General features: G+C 42.3%; 1 protein-coding gene across 4 annotated transcripts in view; it reads right to left on the bottom strand.

Moving 5' to 3' along the window:
- Positions 1 to 24,223, bottom strand: part of rhobtb4 (Rho related BTB domain containing 4) — a 45,908-nt gene that overhangs the window by 7,292 nt on the left and 14,393 nt on the right. For 3 of the 4 annotated variants that reach the window (XM_044369518.1, XM_044369510.1, XM_044369526.1), the window contains exons 3-8: positions 11,428 to 11,629; positions 11,053 to 11,156; positions 6,960 to 7,145; positions 5,844 to 6,663; positions 5,494 to 5,713; positions 4,396 to 4,514 (exon numbers count right to left, since the gene is read on the bottom strand). In XM_044369518.1, the coding sequence (XP_044225453.1) occupies positions 4,396 to 4,514; positions 5,494 to 5,713; positions 5,844 to 6,663; positions 6,960 to 7,145; positions 11,053 to 11,156; positions 11,428 to 11,619 (1,641 nt within the window). In that variant the 5' untranslated portion in view covers positions 11,620 to 11,629. Of the gene's footprint in view, positions 1 to 4,395; positions 4,515 to 5,493; positions 5,714 to 5,843; positions 6,664 to 6,959; positions 7,146 to 11,052; positions 11,157 to 11,427; positions 11,630 to 20,679; positions 21,054 to 24,223 lie in introns of those variants that run through there. The other variant, XM_044369502.1, reaches the window with a different exon arrangement.

Here is a 24,223-nt window from a genome sequence, read left to right as displayed (position 1 = left end):
AGACCTAAATTCTAGATGAGATCATCCTAAGTCAGTAAATGTTGCATGTGTATATCTTTTCCTGCATGTGTGCATTCAAAAATAACATGTTAACTGATGTATATGCTATATTAAGTGTAATGGCCAGCAATAGGTGGTGACTTATGAAGACACGGATATCAATGGAAGCAATGCTGTTGGTATTTGGAGGTAAAGGGCAAAGCATATCCTGTTCTGGTCACATTCCCTTTGATCTAGGCTCAGATGAAAGCGCAGTGTGAGGGCTAGTGATGCGAGCAATATACAGTACCAGTCAAAAGTCAAAATTTTTGACTGGTGCTGTAGGTAACACTAAAGATCCAAAAGCACACACAGGCAGCCCTGCTACACTGGGCACAGTGAGAGATAAGCCCAGCCCTAATGTGTATCACAGCTGGGTTGGGCCCAGTTTTTAAAATGAGACAGTGCATCACATAATGCACATTATGCTCTCATCATAAAATAAAATAATGTGTGAAAATAGAACAGACCTACAAAAGGTAAACTTTATTGCAAACTAAAGTTCACTATGAAAAGAATCACTTGCAATGACCTCTAGATGTCGCTACACCATCAGCAGGACGTTAGCTAAACCAGAGGCAATGGCCACACTACTTTCCTGTGTAGCTCAGCATTTCACTTCGGATGGGATAAATAAATGCATACAAATGAGCAAGACCTTTTTAAGAGCCTAATTACTGTAAGTCAGACCATCAGCAATTCCAAGCCAGGTTATGCAGTCTAAGCCCGGGAAGCACAGAAGGAAAGTAAATGATGAGATTGATGACCTGACCCCTCCAGGTGCACTCTGAGTATACCCACAGAGGCGCTCTTCAACCTCCACTCCCATAACCAATTACGAGAATGTCAGCTTGGCACGACCTCTCGTTAAGACTAAAAGTCACAACACTGAGACAAGGGTGGTCTCTGGAGCTTAAAGCCCCAGCTGGGGCCAGAAAGCATTAATGAGTGGACACATTCACAGTGACAGGACATTTATGAATAAGGCCCATCAGCTGTATTGACAGCTGTTCTTTTGCTCCCTCAGTCTGGACTCATAGAGGCCAGTGACTTATTTAGTGCAAGTTAAGTTAATTTACATAACCATAAAGCGTAGACTGCGTAAGAGTGAAGAATTATGATAAAAATCTAAAAGCACAGGAAGAACAGCTGCAGTGACTAAAACGTGTAAATGAGATATCAGTCCCTAAAGGGTTTAACAAACCTCACCTCAAGGGAATTAGTGAGTGTAAAACTCAAAATAAACGGTTGTGAGGAAAAAAGCAGTGAGTCACAAAGCCTCCACAAAAGATGGTATGAAGTTAAAGAGAAAAAAAGAGAAAAAATGAGGTTATTCTTCCCCCGCAGTGGCAACAAGTTAGTCTACTGCAAAAGGAAGAAAAAAATATATATATATATGTATATATATATATATATATATATATATATATATCCTGTTGACTCTGCTGTCCCTTTTTAGTGAGTGAGTGAGGACTTTAAGAGGCCATTACATTTGATAAGCTAGGTTTCTCAACATGTAATACCCCGCTGGGATGCTCATTCTCATGGTGAACACAAAACCACAGACACACACCTAGAACATTATCCAAGGGTGTACCATGACACACACTGTGGCTGACAGCAGTCAGTTTGTATAACTGCCTGGACAGAAGTCAAACCTCAAAACATGTCTTTGACTCCAAAGATAAAAAGTCCATGGAGCTTTCCCCTAAGCAAGCTTATAGTATGGAACAATTATTGTCTTTTGATTGATTACTTTAAAATAACACAAACAATGCAGATGGTGCTAACACTAATGTTACTGCAAATAATAATGGCACTGATAATAAATCAGTTTGAAATACATGTTTGTCCTAATACTGTTCTGCACAGAACTCGAATAGCATGAACACTGAAATGTGTGAGCCTAAAAATACTGAGAAGGAAGTGTGACATGAGCATGAAAATAGAAAAGCGCTGGCTGATCACGTGCCACTCTCACAGTTACAGTCACTGGTTCTTTGAATTTCCATACAATGCATTTATAGGATGATGCTCCACTCAAACCTAAAATACTCTGTAATTGCAACACAATTCTACTAAAAGTTAATGAACAAAAATATTGAATTATCCCCCTGCCTTACTAGATCCTATCCTGTCACAATCAGATTATCACTTCTTTTTTTTCTAAATCACTATCATCATCTCTCCATATTGATTTTTGAGTAAATGAATAGAATGAGACCATTTGCTTTGTCAAGGCTGCGTAATTTTGTTATTGTGTCCTGCTCGAAAAGAGCTGCTTCCATGGAGAGACTACTGACTCCGCTTCTATTATTTATCCAAGAAGATTGGTGCCTCAGAGTAAGATATATAGCCATCCAATGTCATGGCAACTCTGAAAATACAATTTGAACATTAGTGACACTACAAGTCACCTTTTTACCTCAGGAACTTTCAAAACCAGCAGAAAATCAAGTAACTCCAGCTTGACGTTTGAAATTAAATTAGCTGATTAGCACTGCAAAGCTTCTTAACATAGCGAAATGCAAATACAAACACAAACAGACTCTTCTCTCATAAACATAAATGCTAACAGCCTCATTGTGCAGTCACTCTTTGAGGCTTTGTCTCCGGGGCACCTGCTTTCTGTGCTATGCCAGCTTCATGCCATAAACAATGCCATAATAGTCACAGACATGCACCATTTAGAGTAACCATAGACACCGGCAGCCCACCAGCAGCAAACACTGTGCCCCTCAGTGATGCTGATGTCCTGTTTTTAACCACAGTCCACAGTAGCTTCAATAGCTTTGTTTCACACCCATTCACATGGTGTGTTCTGGACTAAAATCCAGGCTAACAAAGTGGAAATACAAAAAACTGAAATTGATTTCCGTCTCAGATCTTCATTAGTTTTCTCCCAACATGCCTTCTATAACTTTGCCTTACACTGAAACTGAATACACAACATTTTTATCCCCTCTCTGTCTTTCTCTTTCCATTTCTAAGGATTGCTTCCAGTTCCTCTGAGGGCCTGGATCAACATAACCTAACCCTGCTGACCTTGAAAGTAACCATACCCCAGGGGATCTGGTTCTGCAACAGAGTCTGTGGAGTGTCAACTTTAAGACAGCCAGAGACATGAACTTCCTCTCTAGTTAGGTCAGGTCCGGTGCACAGGCTCTGCCCTCAACCAGAAGCTGAGCATCAGATGAGAGCACACCTGAAGTAACCAGACCCACCACTTGGGAAATGCTGACCTTGAATAGGGAGACTCTTCTGGGTATTGAAATGGGTTTGTGCAACATCCTCAGTCTGATTTCATAGGCTAGAGCCGTCACACAAATGTTGCAATGTGTTAGCGTTGTGACACAAAGCCAAACACGGTGTGGTTTGCGTCATTGCGAGACACAAGAAACCACATGGTCTCAAACAACATAAAGTCAAAGGTAAGGTTTCTTTTTGCCTTAACCATGTAAGAAGAAAATATGTTTGTGTGTGTGCCTGTGCACATTCTATATGTGCTCATTATGTGTGCAACGCCACAGGGGTGGTTACAGAGCTTTCAGCACATTTGCAGGTGAAACAACGGTTTGTAGGTCAATCTGATAACAAGTCTCAAGTGCCTTTAGCTGTAAACCTTCAGTGAGAAAGCACAGACACAGATGTGGGTTTCTGTACAAAGTCATCAAGCAACACACTCATCACCAATGTGATAAACATTATCCAAGTAACTATTTACCTTTACCTCACTTATTGATTATTTTATCATATGTTACTGCTATTGTTGTAACATGCTGAAGACAGGTGTATGATTAGCTTGCCCCTAAAGGCTGACCTGAGTTTACTGTTTTAAATTTGCTGAACTGCTTAAAAGTGCAGTTTGCAGAATTTAAAGGCATCTAGCTGAACAGACATGGCAGAAATGGAATATAATATTCATAAGTATGTTTTAATCAGTGTAGTTTTAATTAGTGTAATAGTAATCACCTGAAAATAAGAATCACCATGTTTTCTTTATCTTAGAATGAGCCCTTTATAGCTACATAGGGAGTGGGTCCTCTTCCAATGCAACCCGCCATGTTGCATCGCCATGTTTCTACAGTAGACCAAACACTGGCATGCGTTTTTCACGTTTTTCGCATTTTGGAGTTTTGCACCCACAGTAGGTTCACCTACACTCTTGGAAGGAGAGGTGGTAGTGGGGGGAAAGGGGTATTCAGTTTGTTGCAATCTGCAACCTCACTGCTAGATGCCACTCAATCCAACACACGGCACCTTTAACGTTAAGGTTCAGGACACAGAAACTTAATCCAGCCACAAAACTTAAAGGTAAATCCATCCTTAAGCTTTTCCCAGTATGTTTGAACTCACCTCCTCAATGTAGCTTTCCATGAAAGAGCCACGGAACATGGCAGCCATCCAGTCACAGCTGGAGATGAGCAGGGGCTTGTGGGCCGGGAGGCAGCCATCGTCCAGTCGGAACACCACATCTAAAACCGGGGTGGGAAAAGAGCATTCATCTCGTGGAGTGCCATAGAAGCCCAAGCTACAGAGGGGGAAAGACAGACAAGGCAGACGTCCAGACGCACGCACAGGCAGAAAGGACAGACAGACACACACAGAGACATAGACACAGGTAGACAGACAAAGAGATAAATTGACAGAAGGACAGAACAGCTTTTGACACAGAGTAAGGGAAAGAGAGCAGACGCAAGGTAGTCGGTCATGGAGTAAATCTTCTGTGTTGGACTCTGGACTAGTGCTTTGGTAGATAAAGTGTTGACAGGGAACACAGCAACTATGTTAGTACAATAATTTTGTACCGAACTGCATCTCAAAGGAAAGGATTTCACCTGTCTTTAATTCAATCCTTGATAATGAGATAAAGCAGATAATAGCTTCATTCATCAGTAGAATCTCTTGTAAGTATTATAGAGAAAGATTCCCATTGTAATTATGAAGACAACAGAGAAGGTATAGAAAGAAGTGAATGTGAGACAGGCTTTGTTGGGAAATTGCAGATGTCTCGCATTGGCTGCAAATGCTGTGGCAACATGCACATACAACAGCTTAGCAGGACAGACAATACCACACAAACAAGATACAGGAAGCACACAAGAATGAAGACAAGAAAACCAAGCAGACTGAGGAGACAGACAGTCATCAAGCCACTTGATGAACTTAAAAAGACAGAATACAGATAAACTACAACATACAAAATGCATATTTTCTACTAAATATACAATGGCAATATACAGTATGACCAAATGTACACACAGTGTACATTTCCTGAGACTGAAAGAGAATGCTGAGAATTAGCAAAGTCTTCTCTGTCTTTCTCACACCTCTCTCACATACACATACACCCACACACACAAACACTTACTGATGCATACATGGAAAACATCTACAATGTCACCAATGCTACTGAAAGTATTGAGGCACTGAAAGGTTGGCACAGTGGTTTACCAGCAAAGGTCCCTTTATTGAGACACTCCTTGATGCGGTTGGCTCTGCGAACGTGAAAAGCCTTAGTTATCTCCTGGTTCATGAAGCTCTCTCTGTTCAGAACATTGGCCACCATCATCCGCAGGTCAAACACTTCAAGTAGCTCTGCTATGGTGGCCACCTGCATCAGATCCCCTCGGCCCTCATCCAGACTGCCCGTGTACAGGTACTGAAGCACTGCCTAGTACAAGAGCAAATAAACAGTTTTGGAACAACTATAAAAATATCAAAAAGCTTGTTTTCAAATAAGGCTAAGATTGTAGCCTGCTGAATATATGTTTTAGTAATCTTGATGCTTTTAAGTCTGTCACCTTGAATGGTTCTTCCTGTATAAGCGCATCCATGGCTACCACAGTCATTAGTCGTGGTCGTCCAGTCACGGGATCATCAACATGCTCCAGACAAACACTCAGGAACCCTCTTCCCCATCCTGAAAGTGCACGGCCAGTCCCTAGAGCTCCCAGAGAGTACTGGGCACGAAAGGGGAGTGCATTATCACTCTGGGAAGTCCTCAAAGAGCCCTGCTGGAGTGTCTGGGGTCGATTCAGGCCCCGCACCCCCATATCAACTCCGTCTTTGTCAATGTCCAGGCTCTTAGTACGCCCAGCTTGCTCCTTGGCTCCTCTCCTGCTCTGCTCATCTTCCTCCCCACTCTCCAAGTTTTCCTTGCTCTCCTGTTCCTCCCCACGTGGCCCCATACATGATCCACCTAGATCAAGGGTGAAGAGGTCATAGAACTTGGAGCAGGAAGTTGCCAGATAGACCTTGTGTGCAAAGACGCGGGTGCCACCACCCTGCAGGAGGAAAAGAACATCTGCACACAGTGGCTGACAGAAAAGGGAATCAGGGCCCTCGCCGTCTGTAGGAGGGGGGTCTGGGATGCCCACTATGGGGCGTGGTGGGCGTGGAGGCAGGAATGGAGCCTGGAGAAGGGGCCTCTGGACCTTTTTCAGATGGGATTTCCAGAACTGCAGGTGACGGCGGGAGATGAGGGCGGCTCGGATGGCATTGTCAAAAACATCTTTAACTCCAAATTGGGCAACAATGCTGGTCTCATAGTAGGGAATCCCAAGTTCCTTTGCCACCTCGTGGCCTCTCTCTGGGGGAAGGATATCTGTTGGTTTGATGGGTCTGTGGGTAGAAGAGATGATGACATTCATAAGTTCAAATGAAAAGAGTGTTCAGATGAAGGCCGAAGTAAACACAAGTAAGGAGAAAGTAGGACATGGAGTGCACTGTGAATGAAAGTGAAGTATTTTAATAATACTTTACACAAAGTAAGGCAATGATGTCTTAATGTTAATATTTTACTACTATTTTGGCTGATTAACTGGCACTACCCCACATGCAAAACCTTGCAGAAAGCAACCATGGTGCAGGTTCTATCTAAATTTGTCTATTAATGCGAGATGTTGAAGGTGTCTCACTTGGCTAGGGGTCGTCGTGCACGATTAACTGCATCCAGGTCAGCATAGCGCAGATCCAGCTGGCAGCCAACCAGGATGATTGGTGTGCGGGGACAGAAGTGCTTGATTTCCGGGAACCACATGGTGCGGACGTGGCGCAGGGAATTGGGGTTAGCCAGAGAGAAGCAAAGCACCACTACGTCAGACCTAGAGGGAAAACAGGGAGAGAAATAGTCTTTTCATGTCATTTCATGTACTAACAACTTAAGAGAGATCCAGATAAGATAGGAAAAAGCTGATATGTTGTGTCATGAGCAAGGGATGTCAGCAGAGGGAAGACATGCGGGCTTTGATAGAGTGAAAGGGAAAGAAAAAAGAGAAGGAAGAAAGGGGACAGTGCTGAGTCACTGAACATCGTGTCAGTTTATGTTAAAACATGTGTGATATGCTTATGGAAGAAGCTTGTTCAGCTGCTGCAAGGCATTATGGGAGCATGGACAGTGCCATCAAGCAAGCTATGAGGTGGGGTCAGAAGATGCATGTGTGTGCGGGTGGTCTCTGTGTATTTGTGCCTGTGTGTATGTGTCTGGGCCTCTGGGCTGGTGATCTGTGTGGCCCATCTCTCTCTCTCTCACTCTCTCTCTCTTACGTAAATCTCCCTAAGCCCTCCAAGGCTACATGGACCACAAAGAGAAAGCTAAGAATAGATCAGGATACACACACACAAATTCACTTCCTCAACCGATGTGTTTGAGCAAGCAGACAGCAGCACTTACAGCTGATCTCTGGTGCTGATATTTCTGCGGTGTTTGTTCATGTGTGTCTGTTTCTAGGCAATATTTGATAAAGCTCTGTGTTAGTGAGACTTACATTTAGTACACCAGTACAATATTGACACTGCAACAATCTACAATTCCTAAATGATCTACTTCTTAAAACAACACAAAACAACACACAACTTTGGACCCCAGCAGCACAAAACTAGGCCTGTGTTGCATTAGCATTATTTATGTAACTTGAATTCTACATTAACCATCATTGATAGTCTGCAGATAATGAAACATATATTCCTTTTTTGGCATTGCAGTATTCATCAGAAGATGTGAGGTGCTAAACTAAATCCTGAACTTGAAAGCAACATTACACACCATTTCAACACAACACAAAATACTTGTTCTGCAGCTAACATGACCTATTTACTGGGATGTCCTCTCCTCTTTGAAGTAAATACACCTGAGTGACAAGTTGAATTGCTCATGAAGACACATGGCACAAAATCAATTGACTTACAACAAAGGACCATTTTATGCAGTGTAAACACAGGTTCCATAGTCCATCTTTACTTTCCCTAATGTAATCTCACCTAAGCTCCTACTCCTGCGGACATTACATCACAGCTCTCACACATACACAGGAATTCCCATTAGCACTTTGTCAAAGGATCATTAGTATGGCTTAGTCGGTTTGAGGTCATGTTATGTGTACGTGCCTTTGCTCTCGTGGTTAAACATTTTTTATAACCTAGGCCTTGTTAGCCATAGTTTGGGCCATTATACCTTAATTTTAGCATAATACTTCCATTGTAGAGACTGAGGGGAAACAGCTGGAAACAGCTTTACTGTGCAAAGGCGTCAAACAAGGCCAAGGAAATGTGAGTCCCAGGCGGCTTTTAAACCAGTCCAATCTTAACTTATCTTTCAAAAGCAGCTATTTGAAAGTCTGAGAGAGAGCTTCTTCCAGGTTCAACCTGCGGCTAAACCCAGATGACCTGCATACTATATTTATGTGCACTTTACTTACAGTGCCCATAGTCGTACAGAATTAGAAGTCATAGACACCCTAAGCCTGGGAAGGTGTTTTAAGGCTTGTGCTTTTTGGCTGCATTTGATTCTGTTATAAAGCTGCTTCCAACATAGGAGTGGTGTCTACAAGCTCTACAGTGATGGTAGATTGATTCAGATTCTGATTCTGATTGTAAGGAAAGACAGGGGGTAGCTGTGTCACAAAAAACCCTCACATTAACATACAAATCTTACAATACCATAATATTTATTAAAGTAGTCTCATTTGACTTGTTTACTTCTGCAAGAGTATACAGAGTGTACAAGTTGATGTAATTGTATCATAAGGCAAACAAGTTCACTGTGTTATCGCTAATAATTAACCTCAAGCACTTATGTATAATAAATAGCCCCGCCAGTGACTGTTTTTTAGGGTTTTGTGTGTGTGTGTGTATGTGGTGGATCCAAACTACAAAGGTCATCAGTTGCCAGATTATGTAAGAACACACATGCACACAGGTGCTCATACACACACACAAACACAGCAGAGATGTCCCAAATAATTTGATTTTACTTTGTATAAAGAAAATTAATGGATCTCACACAAGCATATATATATATAGATATAGATATAGATATAGATATAGATATAGATATATATATTACTCTGCAATCACACAGCCTGGTATAACACTCCTCATCAGAATTAAGTCTGTCACAACAGCATTATAAAAAATAAACTGCTACTGCTACTAAAACTGCTTACAAGAACAATGCTTGCAAGTGTAAATATGAAACTGTTTTACTTATTTAGCCAAAAAAGCATTTTTTTCTAAATGAATTTCTGCTGACTGAACAAAATTAAGTTGGGGTTGGCTCAGGTTAAGTTTGGCTTAGCCTATTTTCAGGCTAAGATTGTTTTCCCAACCAGAAAATTCCACTCCTAACAAGGCATGTGACAGTCTGTGTATTGTCTGTGATGTTTTGAGTTTTTATATCAACAAGAGGCTACAGAGTGGAGGAAGGTGTCAAGAATGTGAAGGAGCAGCAAAGTGTCAAGGGCACAGAGGAGGCTAATGATGGGAAATAACAGGGTGATGAGGGAGATGGGAGATAGGTGAGAAGAGGTACAGGAGATGAGGACAGGAGACTGAGGGCAGGTTAGAGGAGAGGGCATGAACGTGTGAATGAACAGAGCTGGAAGAGGAGGAGGATGAAGAGGAGGAGGGGGGTGGGGGAGGTTGATGCCCGGAGCTGCAGACACCAGGGAGGCAGGCAGGCAAGCAGAAAACAGCTGAGCTGGCACTGGGTCTTTATCAGCTGACTGCAGGCTGACAAAGCATACAGGACATGCGGACAGGCACGAATATACACACACAAACACACACAAACAGAAGCAGATCACTGTGAAAATGTACAGACACTAAAGAGTGGAAGAACACAACAGAGGGGTGGAAAATTGAGTCACAAACTGAACTACATGCAAAATACAAATGCACAAACACACAGTCTGTCATGCAGATACACTTGGATAAAGGTGATAGGGTGACATTTTACACAAAGTGCATCCACCCACCCTTGAGAGAACTCAGATTGCACGGTATGATGTGTGCATGCCAGTGCGTGTGGATGTGTGTGATGTCCTACTGCCTGGTTATGGGTTAGGACTTCATTAAATAATGGAAGATCTGGATACAATGGATTAGACCTTTAAAAAAATGAGTGTGTTGCTATTAAATGTTTGAGAACACTACAGGGAGAGAATTTTATAAGAAGTTGTCTGTATATTTATTTAAAGGCATATGAAATGTATGTGGTCAAGTTTGGTCACTGACATTTGAATGTGTATTTGCTGACTTTGCTATGGCAATACTTTTCCATGTCATGCCAATAAAGCAGATTTGATAGAGGGAAGGGAAGTAAGAGGATAGAGTGATGATCCAATCACGTCTGGTGGAGGAAGGATGTAACAGCCTGAGGGCAGAGTTCAACTAAAAAGCGTGGCAGCTGGATTACACAAAACAACTTTTGGTTAAGTAAGTGTTACGTTGGTGTGACAGATTAGTTATATTCACACTTTCTCCTCAACCAGACCAGAATGAAATTGGTGATATTAGCTCAAGGAAGGCCTTACCAATTCTGCAGCCAGATAATGCAATCTCTTGGCTGCACCAGTTGTGGAAACGGATCGCGTTGCAAGGTAGTTAGCCTTGTGGGCAGCCAGCAATTGTGTTTTCAGGTCAATAACCAAGTTCTGGCTGATAGGCAGTCTGAACCTTGTGTGTGGGTGTGTGGGTGTGCCTGTCTCTGTTTCTGTGTATGTTTTGGCTCACCTGCCATAGGCAAATCGTCTGTCTTTGTGATGATCCCCGAATGTGTCCCATAGCCTCAGGGACACACTGACCTCATCCACTACATCACGAGATCTCTCTAGCACCTGCAACACAACACATCCGGTATTCAGGCCAACAGGTCTTTGTAATGTTTGTGTTTTTAGTGGAACTGAAGGATTAAACACTCAGTAAAGGGAAAAAAATCCAAATTGTCAACATTTTTAGAATTAAGACTCATAGCTGTGAAAAGAGATGTTTTTACCTATTTAATAAATGCACAGTGAACAGATTTAGCCTCATGCCCAAAGGTATTTGTCTATATGGGGCTCTTTTCACACTGTGTGCCGGTGTGTATATGTGTATGTGTGTGCCTACCTCCTGGCATACACGGTACTGGTCGATGGCCCAAACGGTTGGCACGTGGGTGGCAAGCAGCTGATACTGTGTGAGGGTGGCATTGCAGGCCCGGGCACAGATTAGCCTGGTCTTACCTACTGCATTATCCCCTACCACCACACATTTAATGGTTTCCACATTGGGCCGCTCATAGTCTGTGTCTATATCCATGGAGAGGGCCCTGGAGAACAGGAGAGAGGAAAGAGGGAGAAAGAGAAATAAAAGAGGTTAATTCAATATTCATGGAAATTAAAAACTGCATTGATAAGGCATCCCAGCAGGAATGACAGTGCATTTTGAGATAGCTTCTAACTCTCTCCCAGTCCAGGCTAGGGAGGCTTTCTCAAGCCCCCGTAGCTGTACTGACCAATGTTCAGAGGCTTCTGCCAAACTCCTCAACAGAACACATGGTCTGCAGGCTGAGGAATAGAGGGACTGCAGAGCTATTTCTGTAACAGCACAGAGAGAGAGAAAGACAGAGAAACAAAAAGAGAGACATCCCCTGAGCACACTGTCCTTTTCTCCCTTTGTCTGTCATTCCCCCTATCTGTTCCGCTATGTGATGCCATGATAGCATCTTCACTTCAGAGAAAAAATAAGGCAGAGTGACGAAGCATCTACCAAAGCAGCACAATAAAATCCCTCATAAAGGTATTTGGAATGAACTTTTCAGGTCATTCGTTGACCCAGGGGAGGCTTTACCTCCTATTTTGGAGGTCAAAGAAAAATGTGTGGTTGCATGTTCTACTTGTCAACTTCCGCCTTAACCTTACCACAAGACTGCAGAGGTTATGTACACAGCTCTACTGGCTTCCTCTTTCAAAACCACACATCATTGTGAAAAGCTTATCAAAATCCCCTCTCCATAAACTGCTTACAAACATTTCTGACATGTCAAAACACATGTTAATACCCATTTATTAAATACATTTCTAGAAGAATCTGCTCTATTGCATAACCAGCCCACACACACACACACACACAGACCTGTAGTCAGCCAGTCAGTCCATTCGTCCTTGCAACTTTTTCAAAGACTCACCTCAAGGCCCCATAAATAGAACATTTGAAACATTCATAAAGGTCTTCACTTGTTATTCCATTGACGTGGATGCCAGTGCAACACTTCAGTCCAGCACTGACAGACACAATGAGCTAAAAATGGCATCTATTCATCGGACACATGAGCCATGTGTGCACCCTGCTATTCAGCCATGACCTGTTCTCCATGGCCTCAGTCACCTCAAACCTGTCCATAATACCACTGCTCCTATACAGAACTTCCCAGAAACCTTCTCCAGAGACCTGAAGGCATTGATTTCCCCTGTCAACAACAACAAAAACATCTTCATCTTTCCAGATTTCCTGGAGGCTGGAAGTGAAAAAGGAACCCCATTTACATCAGCCAGGAGGTACAACACAGCACAGAGAGCTTACCTTTGACTAACTGAGCCCAAGAGTGTCTGTCAAAGAGTCTGTGTTCTGAGTGGTCCATATGGAAAAGATAGAACTGTGCCTTTCAGACTTATAAATAACCTCGCTCCCTTGCCACCTGTCAGGCAGCGACACCTTTAGAGACACGTCCTCCAGGTAGAGGAGAGAAAGATAAAAGAAGCAATAAAAAGTTCACTTATCTAACAGCTACGGCCAAATGGTCACGTCAAAGTAGCAGTTCCTCTTAGTGATGTATTAGGAAAAGAGGGATGAAGGGCCAAGTGTGAAGCCTGACACACTACACAAGTGGTTCTGTAATATCCACAATACGTGACAAAGGACACATGAGCACAACGAGATAAAAAATGAGACAGAGGGAGTGAGGATGCCTAGTATTGTTAATTCCCAGCATTTCCAATGCAACAGCAGATAAGCAAATAGGGGATTTCAAGAGAGACAAGGCAGAGAGAGGATTATTAGAGTCTTAGAGAGAAAGAGAGGGACTGTCAGCCCAGCATTAGAATCAGTCAGTCATGCTGCGGGGATCAAAAGGGCAAGACCAACAATAACCGAGGCTGCTCAGGGTAACAAATCACTACTTTTCCTGCTGATGCTTTACTGACTAAAGTGTGATTCTATAAGAGAGACAGACAGATAAGAGAGACAAAGCAGGAGGAGACAAAGCAGTGAACAATTTAAGATCCTCTACCTCTGACCCCTGGGAGTCCGGAAGTGTGTATGTGCATGTAAGCGAGTGTGCATGTGTGTGCGCGTGATAATGAGCTTAGGGCCCGTCTGTGAGACATGGAATGATGCAAGCAGTGATATAACCAGGAGGCGGCGTTGGTGGTGGTGTGGACAGTTTCTCGGGGGGCTCAAGAGTACCTGGCTCCCAGATATCATGCTCCATCTGTGGCTCTGCATCGGGCTCCAAGTGAGAGTCTGGTCACGCATCGTTCAACAGACATAACACAATTGTCTACGCACACATCAGTGTGCTTGATAGATAATGCACCTGCTCTCAAGTTTAAATTTAAACTTTATGAGCTTTCACAAACCTCCACAGTTATTTCTGATTTGTTTGACTGAAAGATGGGCAGAAGCCAGATATTGTGAGAGTAGAGCAGTGCAGTTCAGAGGAGCGGAAATAGAAACTGTAAAACTCGGGTTTCATTTTTAGCCAACGACCTATAGTGAACCTCACACAGACGTCTAGACTTCATCTGCCAGCCAGTGTCATCTTCCCAGAAAGGCAGCAAAGGAGGCTGCAAGGACAAAGAAGTGCTGGAATGTGACAATAAACTGTGTGTGAATGAGAGAAAGAGATTCTGTCCCAGTTTTTGCGCATGTGTGCATGTTTTACTGACTCTATAGTGACATAATGACAAGACTACAGTGAATGAAACACTGTGACAGGAACTCAAACACCCACTCAGCACATAAACATCAACCTTTTTGATTTACTGGAATGCTGGAATGTCACAATTTGAGTCTGTATGTGTGCATGAATGTGTGTGTGTGTGTGGGGGGGGGGCGGGGGCAGGAGGGGGGGCGGGGGGGGTAGGAGGACCAGGCAGACAAAGAAACTCATGCATAATTTGGACAGTGTCTGTCTCAGTGCAGCTTTGCTTTAAGGCCAAGGGGGGTTTCATAAGGAGATGGCTTACAGGTCTCAGTTCTTGTCATCTTTATGTCTTGTTTTTTATACACACCTGCAGTCTCCTTTCTAATCATTTTATTCATCCTCTGATTGGTTTGTCGGGTTTGTTCCCAGCTGCGCCCACTCAACCACACCTTCTGACCCATTGACAAACTCCCTCTCTTTCTTTCCCTTTCCATATTTATTATCTGATTGTTATGCTCCAGCACACAGTTATTCCATCTTTCATGTCCTTCAGTAACCTCAATTCACCACCCCTTTTCCTTGTTCTCTGTTAGTTTCTCCCACACACATTCAATATCATGCCTCCTGCGCCCCTTTTATTAGCAGTTTTAAGCAGATATCCCTCCCACACCCAGTTTGCTTCCCCCTCTGTCTCCCTCTCTCTGTTATGTAACACCTTTAGCGAACCACTAACAGCAAACACTCATCTTAAAACCCTCCATAACCCCCCAGCCCCCTTTTTTGTCCTTTTTCTTGGAGCTATAGTGCACCCCAACACCATGAAGCTCCCTGCCTCTCCACTCCCTCTACCCTCCCTGGCTTGCAAAAAAAAGGACCCCAATAACCATCCATACACAGGTCAACACTTACGCACTCACCAGAGCTATGGGATTTATACTATCACAGGCTTGACTGCATAGTCAAAGTGTCCATGTGTAATTGCTGGAAGAACCCGATGGGTCCATGTGCAATCATGTATGCAACCTATTTTTTAACAGTCAAAAGTCTGCTCAGAAATAAAATACTACTGTACTTGTTTGCCCTGTATGCTTTCAGGTGTATATGCTAATGTACAGTGTTGGGGAGTAATTAGTCACATGTAATGGTATTATGTAATTAAATTACAAAGTAAATGTAATTAAATTATTAAATTGCAGTTACTAATCAAAATGTTGGTGATTACAAAGGGGTTACATCTGAATATATCATTTTCGGTGTAAAGCTTATATGTAGAATATAACACTCATTCAGTTACTTTGCATCTTTTAGCCGTGCAGGAATGCCTTCTTTTGGCATATTTCCAGACAATGCAGGTCCGCAAGGCCATTGGGACAAATTTGAGTGCAACATCCTCAAGGGTAGGATGGCTTACAAGAAGCTGTCTCTACGTCTAGTCTCTACATTCATTTGGCAGTATGTGCTCAAGTTTTGAGCATTGTTTTTGATTGGTTGTCTTGTTTGAATTTGCACCATCTCTTGTCTGCTAATCAAATCATCACACATTGCTCTAAGCAACCTGGGTCTGCCATGCCTACGACCAGCCAACCACATAAAGGCAGGTGGCCATGTCGTTGGACAAGAATATCTTTCAGTCCTGGAAATGAGGTTAACAGTGAGGTTTACACTGCCTGGTTTAAATTTGTGTTTTTAGGACTTTTCAGCTTTATTGCCCAGTTTAAAAAAAATGTTAGAAAGTAATTAAAAGTAATCAAAATGTAAACAAATGTAATAAGTTACATTACTTTGATGAAGTAATTAAAATAGCTACATTACTTATTACATTTTTCACAGGGTAACTAGTAATCTGTAATCTATTACATTTCAAAAGTAACCTCCCCAACACTGCTGTTGTGTGTGGCAGAGAAAGTGTGTGTGTGTGTGTGTGTGTGTGTATGTTATGTGGGTGTTTGAGACAGTGACTGCCACAGGCGCAGCTGGCACAGACTGGTTACATAACCTGGTCTGTATCCTCTGCTTGGTTCCCTGGATGACTGACAGTAAACCTCAAACTCAGACACACTAGCACAGACATGCATACACACACATGCATGCTGGCACATATTGCGTCACCCACTGCAGATGGTATGGGTGTTAATGCACAGCCCGTGGCAGACAGTGATATGTATGCATCTAATCTAATGAATGAAAGGGTCTTTGGGAGCAGCATGTCATCCTGCTCTGAAGAGCCTTCCTCCTCTCTTCTCTCTGCTGCAATAATGCTTTGTAAACATAGACAGGCTCCTCTTGATGCCCTCATTTCCTTTATCCCTTCCCATCTTCCTCCTCCTCCTCCTCCTCCCCTGTCCGTATTTTCCACCTACTCTTTCTCTCCATCTCTCTTGCTGTATTAGCTCATTCCTATCTATCTCTCGCCAGCTTCCACTTCAGTACAGAATATTTATCTAAGTACAGTATTTCATCTGTCATTCATTTTTCTCCTCTTTCTGCTTTCTTACTCATTCTTACTATTTTCTTTTCAATATTTGTCTGACAAAAATAAACGCATGAGCTGTCAATTCTTTTGTCATGTGCCATAGGCCATTACAGTATTATGTGATTTATTTGACTTATGGTCAAATGGTTTATTATTATATAAAAATTCAAAACGCAACAATGATTATGGTTTCACGATATATACAATATTCTGATACTTTGATAAACTTGATGTATGACGCATTACCTAATTTGACAGATGTTTTCATTTTGCATGCTATATGAGAATTTGGACACTAAATTAAAACAATTTGTATTAGTATTTTGTGGTTTTCTGTCAAATTGAGTCAAAGCAACTGTGAATTTCTATTACAGTGCCTCAGTTGGTGACCCAAATGCAACTTTGTCAATGGGGAGGGAGATTAAATTTGTCTGGAAGATAATATTCAAATCAATCAATCGAGTTTTGTCACATGTAATCATATAAGGTACAATCACAGTGAAATGTAACCCTGCCAGTTCCTTCAATTTGTGAATTATGAAGAGTTTAAATAGAATAGGAATAGTAATAAATATACGTGCAAGACTGGGGGGCAAACAGTCTTAGGCAATGACCTCATTTAGGAACCTACTGGCCTGAGGGTAAAAGCTCTTCCTAAGCCTCTCCTCTCAGTACTGGCCTGGTGTATCCAGCACCTTCTTCCTGACCACAGTTGGGAGAAAAGGCCATCTATCAAGGTGGTTGGGATCCTTAATGATTCTCCTAGCCTTACTCTTGCAGTGCCTGGTGTAAATATCCTTTAGGCAGGGCAGAGCACCGCCTCTTTGTAGGGTCTTGCAGCCCTGTTCAGTGCTGTTTCCGTACCAGTCAGTGTTGTTCCCCATCAGAATACTCTTGATGTAGCAGGAGTAGAAATTCCTCAGTATTTGAGTAGATACCCTGAATTTCCTCAAACATCTGAGGTGAAATAGTCTCTGCCTTGCCTTTCTCACCACTGAATCAGTATGCAGCACCCAGGTCAGGCCCTCGGTGATGTGAACACAAAGGTACTTGAAGCTGTCTACCTTCTCCACTGAGGACTCCTTGATATTAAAGGGAGCGTAGTTCCTTCCCTACTTCTTCCCAAAGTCCATTATCAGCTCCTTAGTCTTGCTGACGTTCAGGTAGGTTGTTGCCCTGACACCAGCGGGTCAGGTCCTCTACTTTCTTCAGATAGGCCTTTTCATTGTTATCTGTGATCAGGCGCACCACAGCTGTGGTGTCAGTAAACTTGATGATGGCGTTGCAGTCAAAAGTGGCTACGCAGTCGTGTGTGTACAGGGAGTCCAGCAGAGGGTCAAAACGCAGCCCTGGGGTGCTCCGGTGTCAAGGATGAGGGTAGAATTGGGGGGCTTTTAATCTGTCATAGTTCTTAGACCTTGCCACATGCTTCTTTGATTGTCCTGCTGGTGTTGTAATTCCAGCTTCTTCCCGTAGTCCCTTTTTGCCTCCTTTGCTGCTCGTCTTACTTTGTAGGCTGCTGCTTTATAATTTCCATGTTTTCAGCCTGCAGCCCAAAGTTGTAGGCTGCAGTGCGTGTGTTTTTGGCATCTCGGATGGTTCTGGGAATTCATGGTCTCTGGTTGTGGAATGATTTAACTGTAGTTTTTAGACTCATTGAATCCATTGATGTCATCTGTGACGTCAACGGTGGTATCCTGGAATGTGCTCAAAACTGCGTCATGTGCAGACTGTAAGACGGCTTCTGATTGCCCTGACCATTTCCTGACCTCCCGAGTCACTGGAGGCATGCATCATAGTTTGTTTATATACTTTGACCTCAGCAAGATGGCCACATGGTCACTCTTCCCGAACACGGGTAGCGATTCCACTCTGTAGCCATTTTTAAATGGCATGTAGAAGTGATCCAGAGTGTTAATTCCCTTTGTGGCGCAGTCAATATGTTAATGGAGGTCAGGCAAAACCTTCTTAAGATTAGCCTGACTGTCTCCAGCAACAATAAGCACAGCATCAGGATTACCGGTCTGTGAGCAGCTCAAGTCTTTGCAAAGATCTGACAGGGCAGCCTCTGTACTCACCTGTCGTGGGATATAGACTACTGTGATAATGACCAATGTAAATTCCCTTGGTAGAAAGTGTGGTCTGCATTTGATTGACAATAACTCCAGATCAGGTGAGCAGGAACGGGATAGCAATTTAATATTCCTCCTGTCACACTTATCCTTATTCACCATAAAGAACACACCTCCTTTTTTCTTGCCAGAGTCCTCTATTCTATCTGATCAGTTTACAAAAAAAGAGTCACCTGGTTGGATGGCGCTGTCTGGTATTCCAGGATTTAGCTAAGTTTCGGTGAAACAAAGGACATTACAGTTCCTGATATCCTATTGGAAACTGATGCAGGCATGGAGGTCATCCATTTTATTTTCCAACGCCTGTTCACTGGCCACATATCTCCTTTTTAACATACTTCTCATCAAACTACTTTATGTGCTATATAATAATGTGTTCAGCCTGAGAAGGCATACACATAAACAATAAAACATATACACAATTACAAGCACTATTACCGCTGTGTAACTTCCACTAGAGCCTGACACAGAGTTCAGAACATTTAAGCCAGCCATATAATGCTGGCTGACTCTTCCATGTAGGTCTGCCAATGCTGCACTATGTTATCTCAAAGCTGATGACACAGTAAAAGAATTGGGCATAGTGCCTAACCAGGACAATAAGTAGCCTTGTTCCAGAGCCATCTGCCTAACTGGTCAAACCAAGTTCTGGCTAAAATATATTGTATATAAATCAGGCTTTTAGTGAAGCCTCAACATTTTCATAATTTTCTGTTATTTTGGTAAAGATTTCTACAGAGAATTGCATAGGACAGAATATTTGATAATGTTAAAACAAACAAAATTCGAACAGTTGGTGTTTCCGCACAAAGATAAGCCTCACACACATCTTTTCAGCAGAAAAAATATATTGGCCGAAAGACAAATATTGCACAATATGGTAGAGAAGGGTGCCAAATTATTTATGCAACCAAATCCTGTGGAAATGATTAATTAGGTGAGGAAAATGTGGTTAAATTAAAAAAAAATTCTCATGTAGAACATTATTTCTTTTCCTGACTGAGCATTGATGCTTCTTCACCAACTACACAGCCACCTGCGTAACACAATCCCTCTGGTGACGTCATGGCCTCAGGATCAGCATTACAGTCTGTGTGTGTGCGTGTGCGTGTGCGTGTGCGTGTGCGTGTGTGTGTGTGTGTGTGTGTGTGTGTGTGTGTGTGTGTGTGTGTGTGTGCAGTCATACAAACTGAGATTCACGTTATCTATTGTCACAGTTTTGATCGGCACGCTGTTCCAGCACATACGGTGTTGTAGGATCACACTCATCAATGAAAAGCACCTCGTGCGCTCCCTCCCATTCATAACCACCTGACTCATTCATATTTTTTGGAAATCCGATTCAACACCACCACCAGGCAATTGTATTCCCATCCATGTCTCATGTCTGGGGAGATAAAGCTGGATATACACCGCATTCCTCGCGGTGGTGAGATGTCTTTCTCTGTTGTATAAAGGCAGGTGCATATCATCCTACATCCAAAATGATGCACTGATAACTCTTGCGTAACGTGCCAAGCCCATCCGCTGCACTACAACACTGAATCGAAATGCTTCAACACTGGGCTGTGCAACAATAATCCTCCATTGTAAACACATCTCCTTATAATAATCATTTAATACATGTGCCGTATAAGAGCGTGCAAGCATCTAGGACTAGTGACATAAGAGTAGATTAAAAACCCATTAAGTGCAATAAGGTCACCGTGATAGGAAGCGAATACAGCTGGTGATGTTTCTGTTAGTGAACCTTTGGAGTAAAGGAAAATATAAGCAGTGTGTTGACTGCTTTGCGCACAATATTTCACTGGGAGCATGTGACCCAGTATTTCTGCAGGAGGGGTCCCTACCTTCCGACGGTTCCGGAACTGACCCACATGCCACTCTGTTGGTGGTTCAGCCGGTGACTCAAACCGGACAAAGACGTGCAGAGAATGAAGAGGTGGTTGCGGTGGTCCAACTGTTTGTCAAAGAGCAGATACAGCTACGGACGTCGCACAGGACCTCTGCCCTGTCACATCCTCCTCTTACTTCCTCTGGCTGCCTCTTTGATCCGACGTCTCACACTCCTCAACAAGTATCGACTCTCTGCGGAAGACCTGAAATACTGCAGTTTTGATTTTAAACGGACGCTTTTTAGAGTGAATTCTATACATAACTGGCCTGGAGATCTTCTAGTCTGAGCCACCCCCTTTTCTGTTTTTGTTTCCCCAGCTGATTTCATCAGGGGCACGCCTCCACGACGGCACGTCACGACACAAATCGCCCTACTCCTATTGTGCTGCGTTCAGGTGCTATCAGAAAAAGTGGCATTTGGAGCAGAGCGGCACCCCTAAATCAATGGTTCTCAAACTTTTTCACGTCAAGGACCCCCAAACTGACACAAATTACACCACGAACCCCAGTTTGATAAGATTTTGTCCCAGGGTCCTTAGTCTGATAAGATTTTTGCTATTATTATTTATTATTATTTATTTTATTATTATTTATTTATTACAGAAAGTGTGGCCTATGAAACACATGACAGAAGTAGTCACACGTTATGTCATTGTGTTACTTATGGATATAATTGTAATGAAACTTAATTATACCCTTTTTGCTGGGAACCCCCTGGAATCCTCTCAAGGACCCCTGGGAGTCCCCAGAACCCATTTTGAGAACCACTGCCCTAAGCTATCTCCACTATAATCAATACCCCAGCTGTACTGCCATGAAATATTTTGGGGTCGAATGGGGAACATGAAGCAAATTAATCATGATAAAAAGATGATACAATAACTGTTTGCTTAACACTGATTGAAACATCAAATAGCATTTTCTACAATTCGGTTTGCTGTGCTGTGTGAGTTATTTCTAAAATTAGGAACAATCCTCACAAAGCTTTATTTTTTTATTCAAGATTAATGTTACCACATAAAAGTGTCTGAATACTCCAAAGTTGTGTTTACAAATTTCAGTGTCTGATGTAGGAACTGAAGAGGAGTACTTAAAAGTCTCACCGGAGATTACAGCACGTCAGCCAATCAGATCAAGCAGAGCTGATAGTATCCCCGCCCTGAAACTGTGCTCTTTCCGTCCTGTTAACTCAAAACATCCCACAAAGCATGCTGCCTTTTGTTGGTGGGGTGATGCATTCACAAAAATCTTGGCGGTATTCTCTGTCATCAGCTGTCATTATTACTCAGAGACAAATGAAAGGGCATGTTAAAAAAGATTTAAAAGCTTGGTAACATTAATTGCTAAATGTATAAAATTATGACTATCTATCTGATTTTAGGTTCATCCTCCCTTTAATTCTTGTTCATACACATAAATCATACTTTATCACAACTAAAATCCAGATAAATTGTGCAATATAGTTACTCATGGGAAATGTAAAGGAGTTTTTTTCCTACATGGTTGTTCTGGTTGTTTGGGAATAACAACAGGAGCCAATTAAAAAGCCAAAAGACTGGATTTCTGTGGAAAATACCCAGCCTTTTGCCCTCATATTTTTCCAAGACCTCGATGTCTGGGAATTCATTTCTGGAATGTTAAGCTGTACCAGAGAAGAAAAATGCTGCCATGTCGCCAAGAGGCAAAAGTATAGTGAGGTACGCTATTCTGCCAACAAAACTAGTTTTTAATCTAAAATGAAATTCCTTTGTAAATGTGGTGGTATATGACTGGAGACTTTTCCCAGGCATGTTTTTAAGATGGGGACATTCTTTTGAGCTAATTTGCCTTCCATTATAGGCACGTCAGCAATTTTAGATAAGATGTGGAATTTGTATTACATTATACTTTATCTAACCATTCAATTGTGACATTTTGCAGTTTTTGGCCACGTGGGGACCCTGGACGGTCTGCTGCACTACCTTTCTTTCATGATTGTGGAAGACTGAAGACAGACATCTACTGGTAGAATTTGGTACTGATCGGTCTGAAACAAAGGAAGTAATAAACCCCCTCACCAATGTTGTGTCAGTGCTGTTGCTCAAGGCCATGATGTGACAGAATTCTGTGACAGATTCTGCTGTATCAGCAATATCATAGACTATATGCCAAGAGTGAAAGGTGATGCTCAGTCTCCCCCTACAGACTCACAAAGACATCTAGTTCCATGTACATTTCTGCTCAAAACATGCATGATGACACATACAATGACACAGAAACACCATATTTACACACTAAACATACGGGAGTTGAATGTGCAACTAGCAGAGATGCCTGTTTTATATTTGACCAGTGTGGTCTTGAAGCCCTGAGAAAACAGTGCCCCCTGACCTGGCTGGCATGGCCAGAAAGAAACAGCATGAAAGATGGGCTGGAATGCTGCTGGAGAAAGCAGGGGTTCAACGGCACTGAGAGGGCTTAGAAATGTGGAGAGGCAGCCCCTTTGTTGGAGAGGTGTACTTTAGAGAGAACTCTCAAGCTGCACAGTCTGAGGTGATGTCTGGCCTTTTCAGCTACAGTAGTACGAAAAAGGACTGTGCTGCTTTGTTTACGAGCTTTATCACTCTTTTATGAACTGTGTGGGAAGTCTACTCCCATAGCTTTTACACTCTGGTGAGATTAAAGTTGGGAGAATGAGCTGAGATCAGTCCTTGGCATGACTGCTTTAACAAGGAGTGTCCTGCAACTTGGGCAAACACTCAGTTTAGTGTGCGATATATTCAATGCCATCCAGTGTTCCTCACATATTTAAATAAAGCCATCTTGTTCAAGTTCAGAAAATCACAATTTCTATCAGTTATTGCTCAGTTAAAAAGTATTAATTACACATACATTTAATATATTTCATTTAGTTGCGGGCTGTTTAAAAAGAATATTTTCAGAGAAATCAGATGGTTGATTTGTTTGATTGACGTTGTGCTTATCAGCCACCGGTTGATCAGAAAATCTGGTCAAATATCAGAGTCAAATGTCCTGAACAAGACTGTCACTAACATCAGACAAAAATTGGGACCTAACCCAATTATGAGTGAGGATACCAAATTATATATATTTTTCTTATGTTAAGTCAATAAGCTGTACATACATCAAGCTGCTTCTCATCAATACTTATCCACCCTAATCATTTCCGATTTGCCTCGTTTGCTCCCTTTTGCAGTACTTTCCTCATAACTCTGAATCTGCCTTTGTCTCTCCTTACATCACACATTTGGAAAGGGATTCATTTTGCAATCACTTCTTTTAAAAAAACAATTGCTGTTGTTTCAGTAAAAATTCCCTTCTTGCTTACATTATGGTGCAAGTGAATACCTTTGGGCTCAAATGGATTGATTTTAGATGACATCATGAGTTTATTTAATATCACCCAAAGGATATCAGGTCTGTAGAGCATTTTGGAATGAAACTCATCTGCTCATCTCATCGTCTCTTATCCACTGCTTCACTGACCCTATTCTCACC

The sequence above is a fragment of the Thunnus albacares genome, chromosome 2, assembly GCF_914725855.1.
Source record: "Thunnus albacares chromosome 2, fThuAlb1.1, whole genome shotgun sequence".
Classification (NCBI taxonomy): domain Eukaryota; kingdom Metazoa; phylum Chordata; class Actinopteri; order Scombriformes; family Scombridae; genus Thunnus; species Thunnus albacares.
The sequence above is the reverse complement of the archived record's forward strand: the minus strand, read 5'-3'. Positions and strand labels throughout refer to the sequence as shown.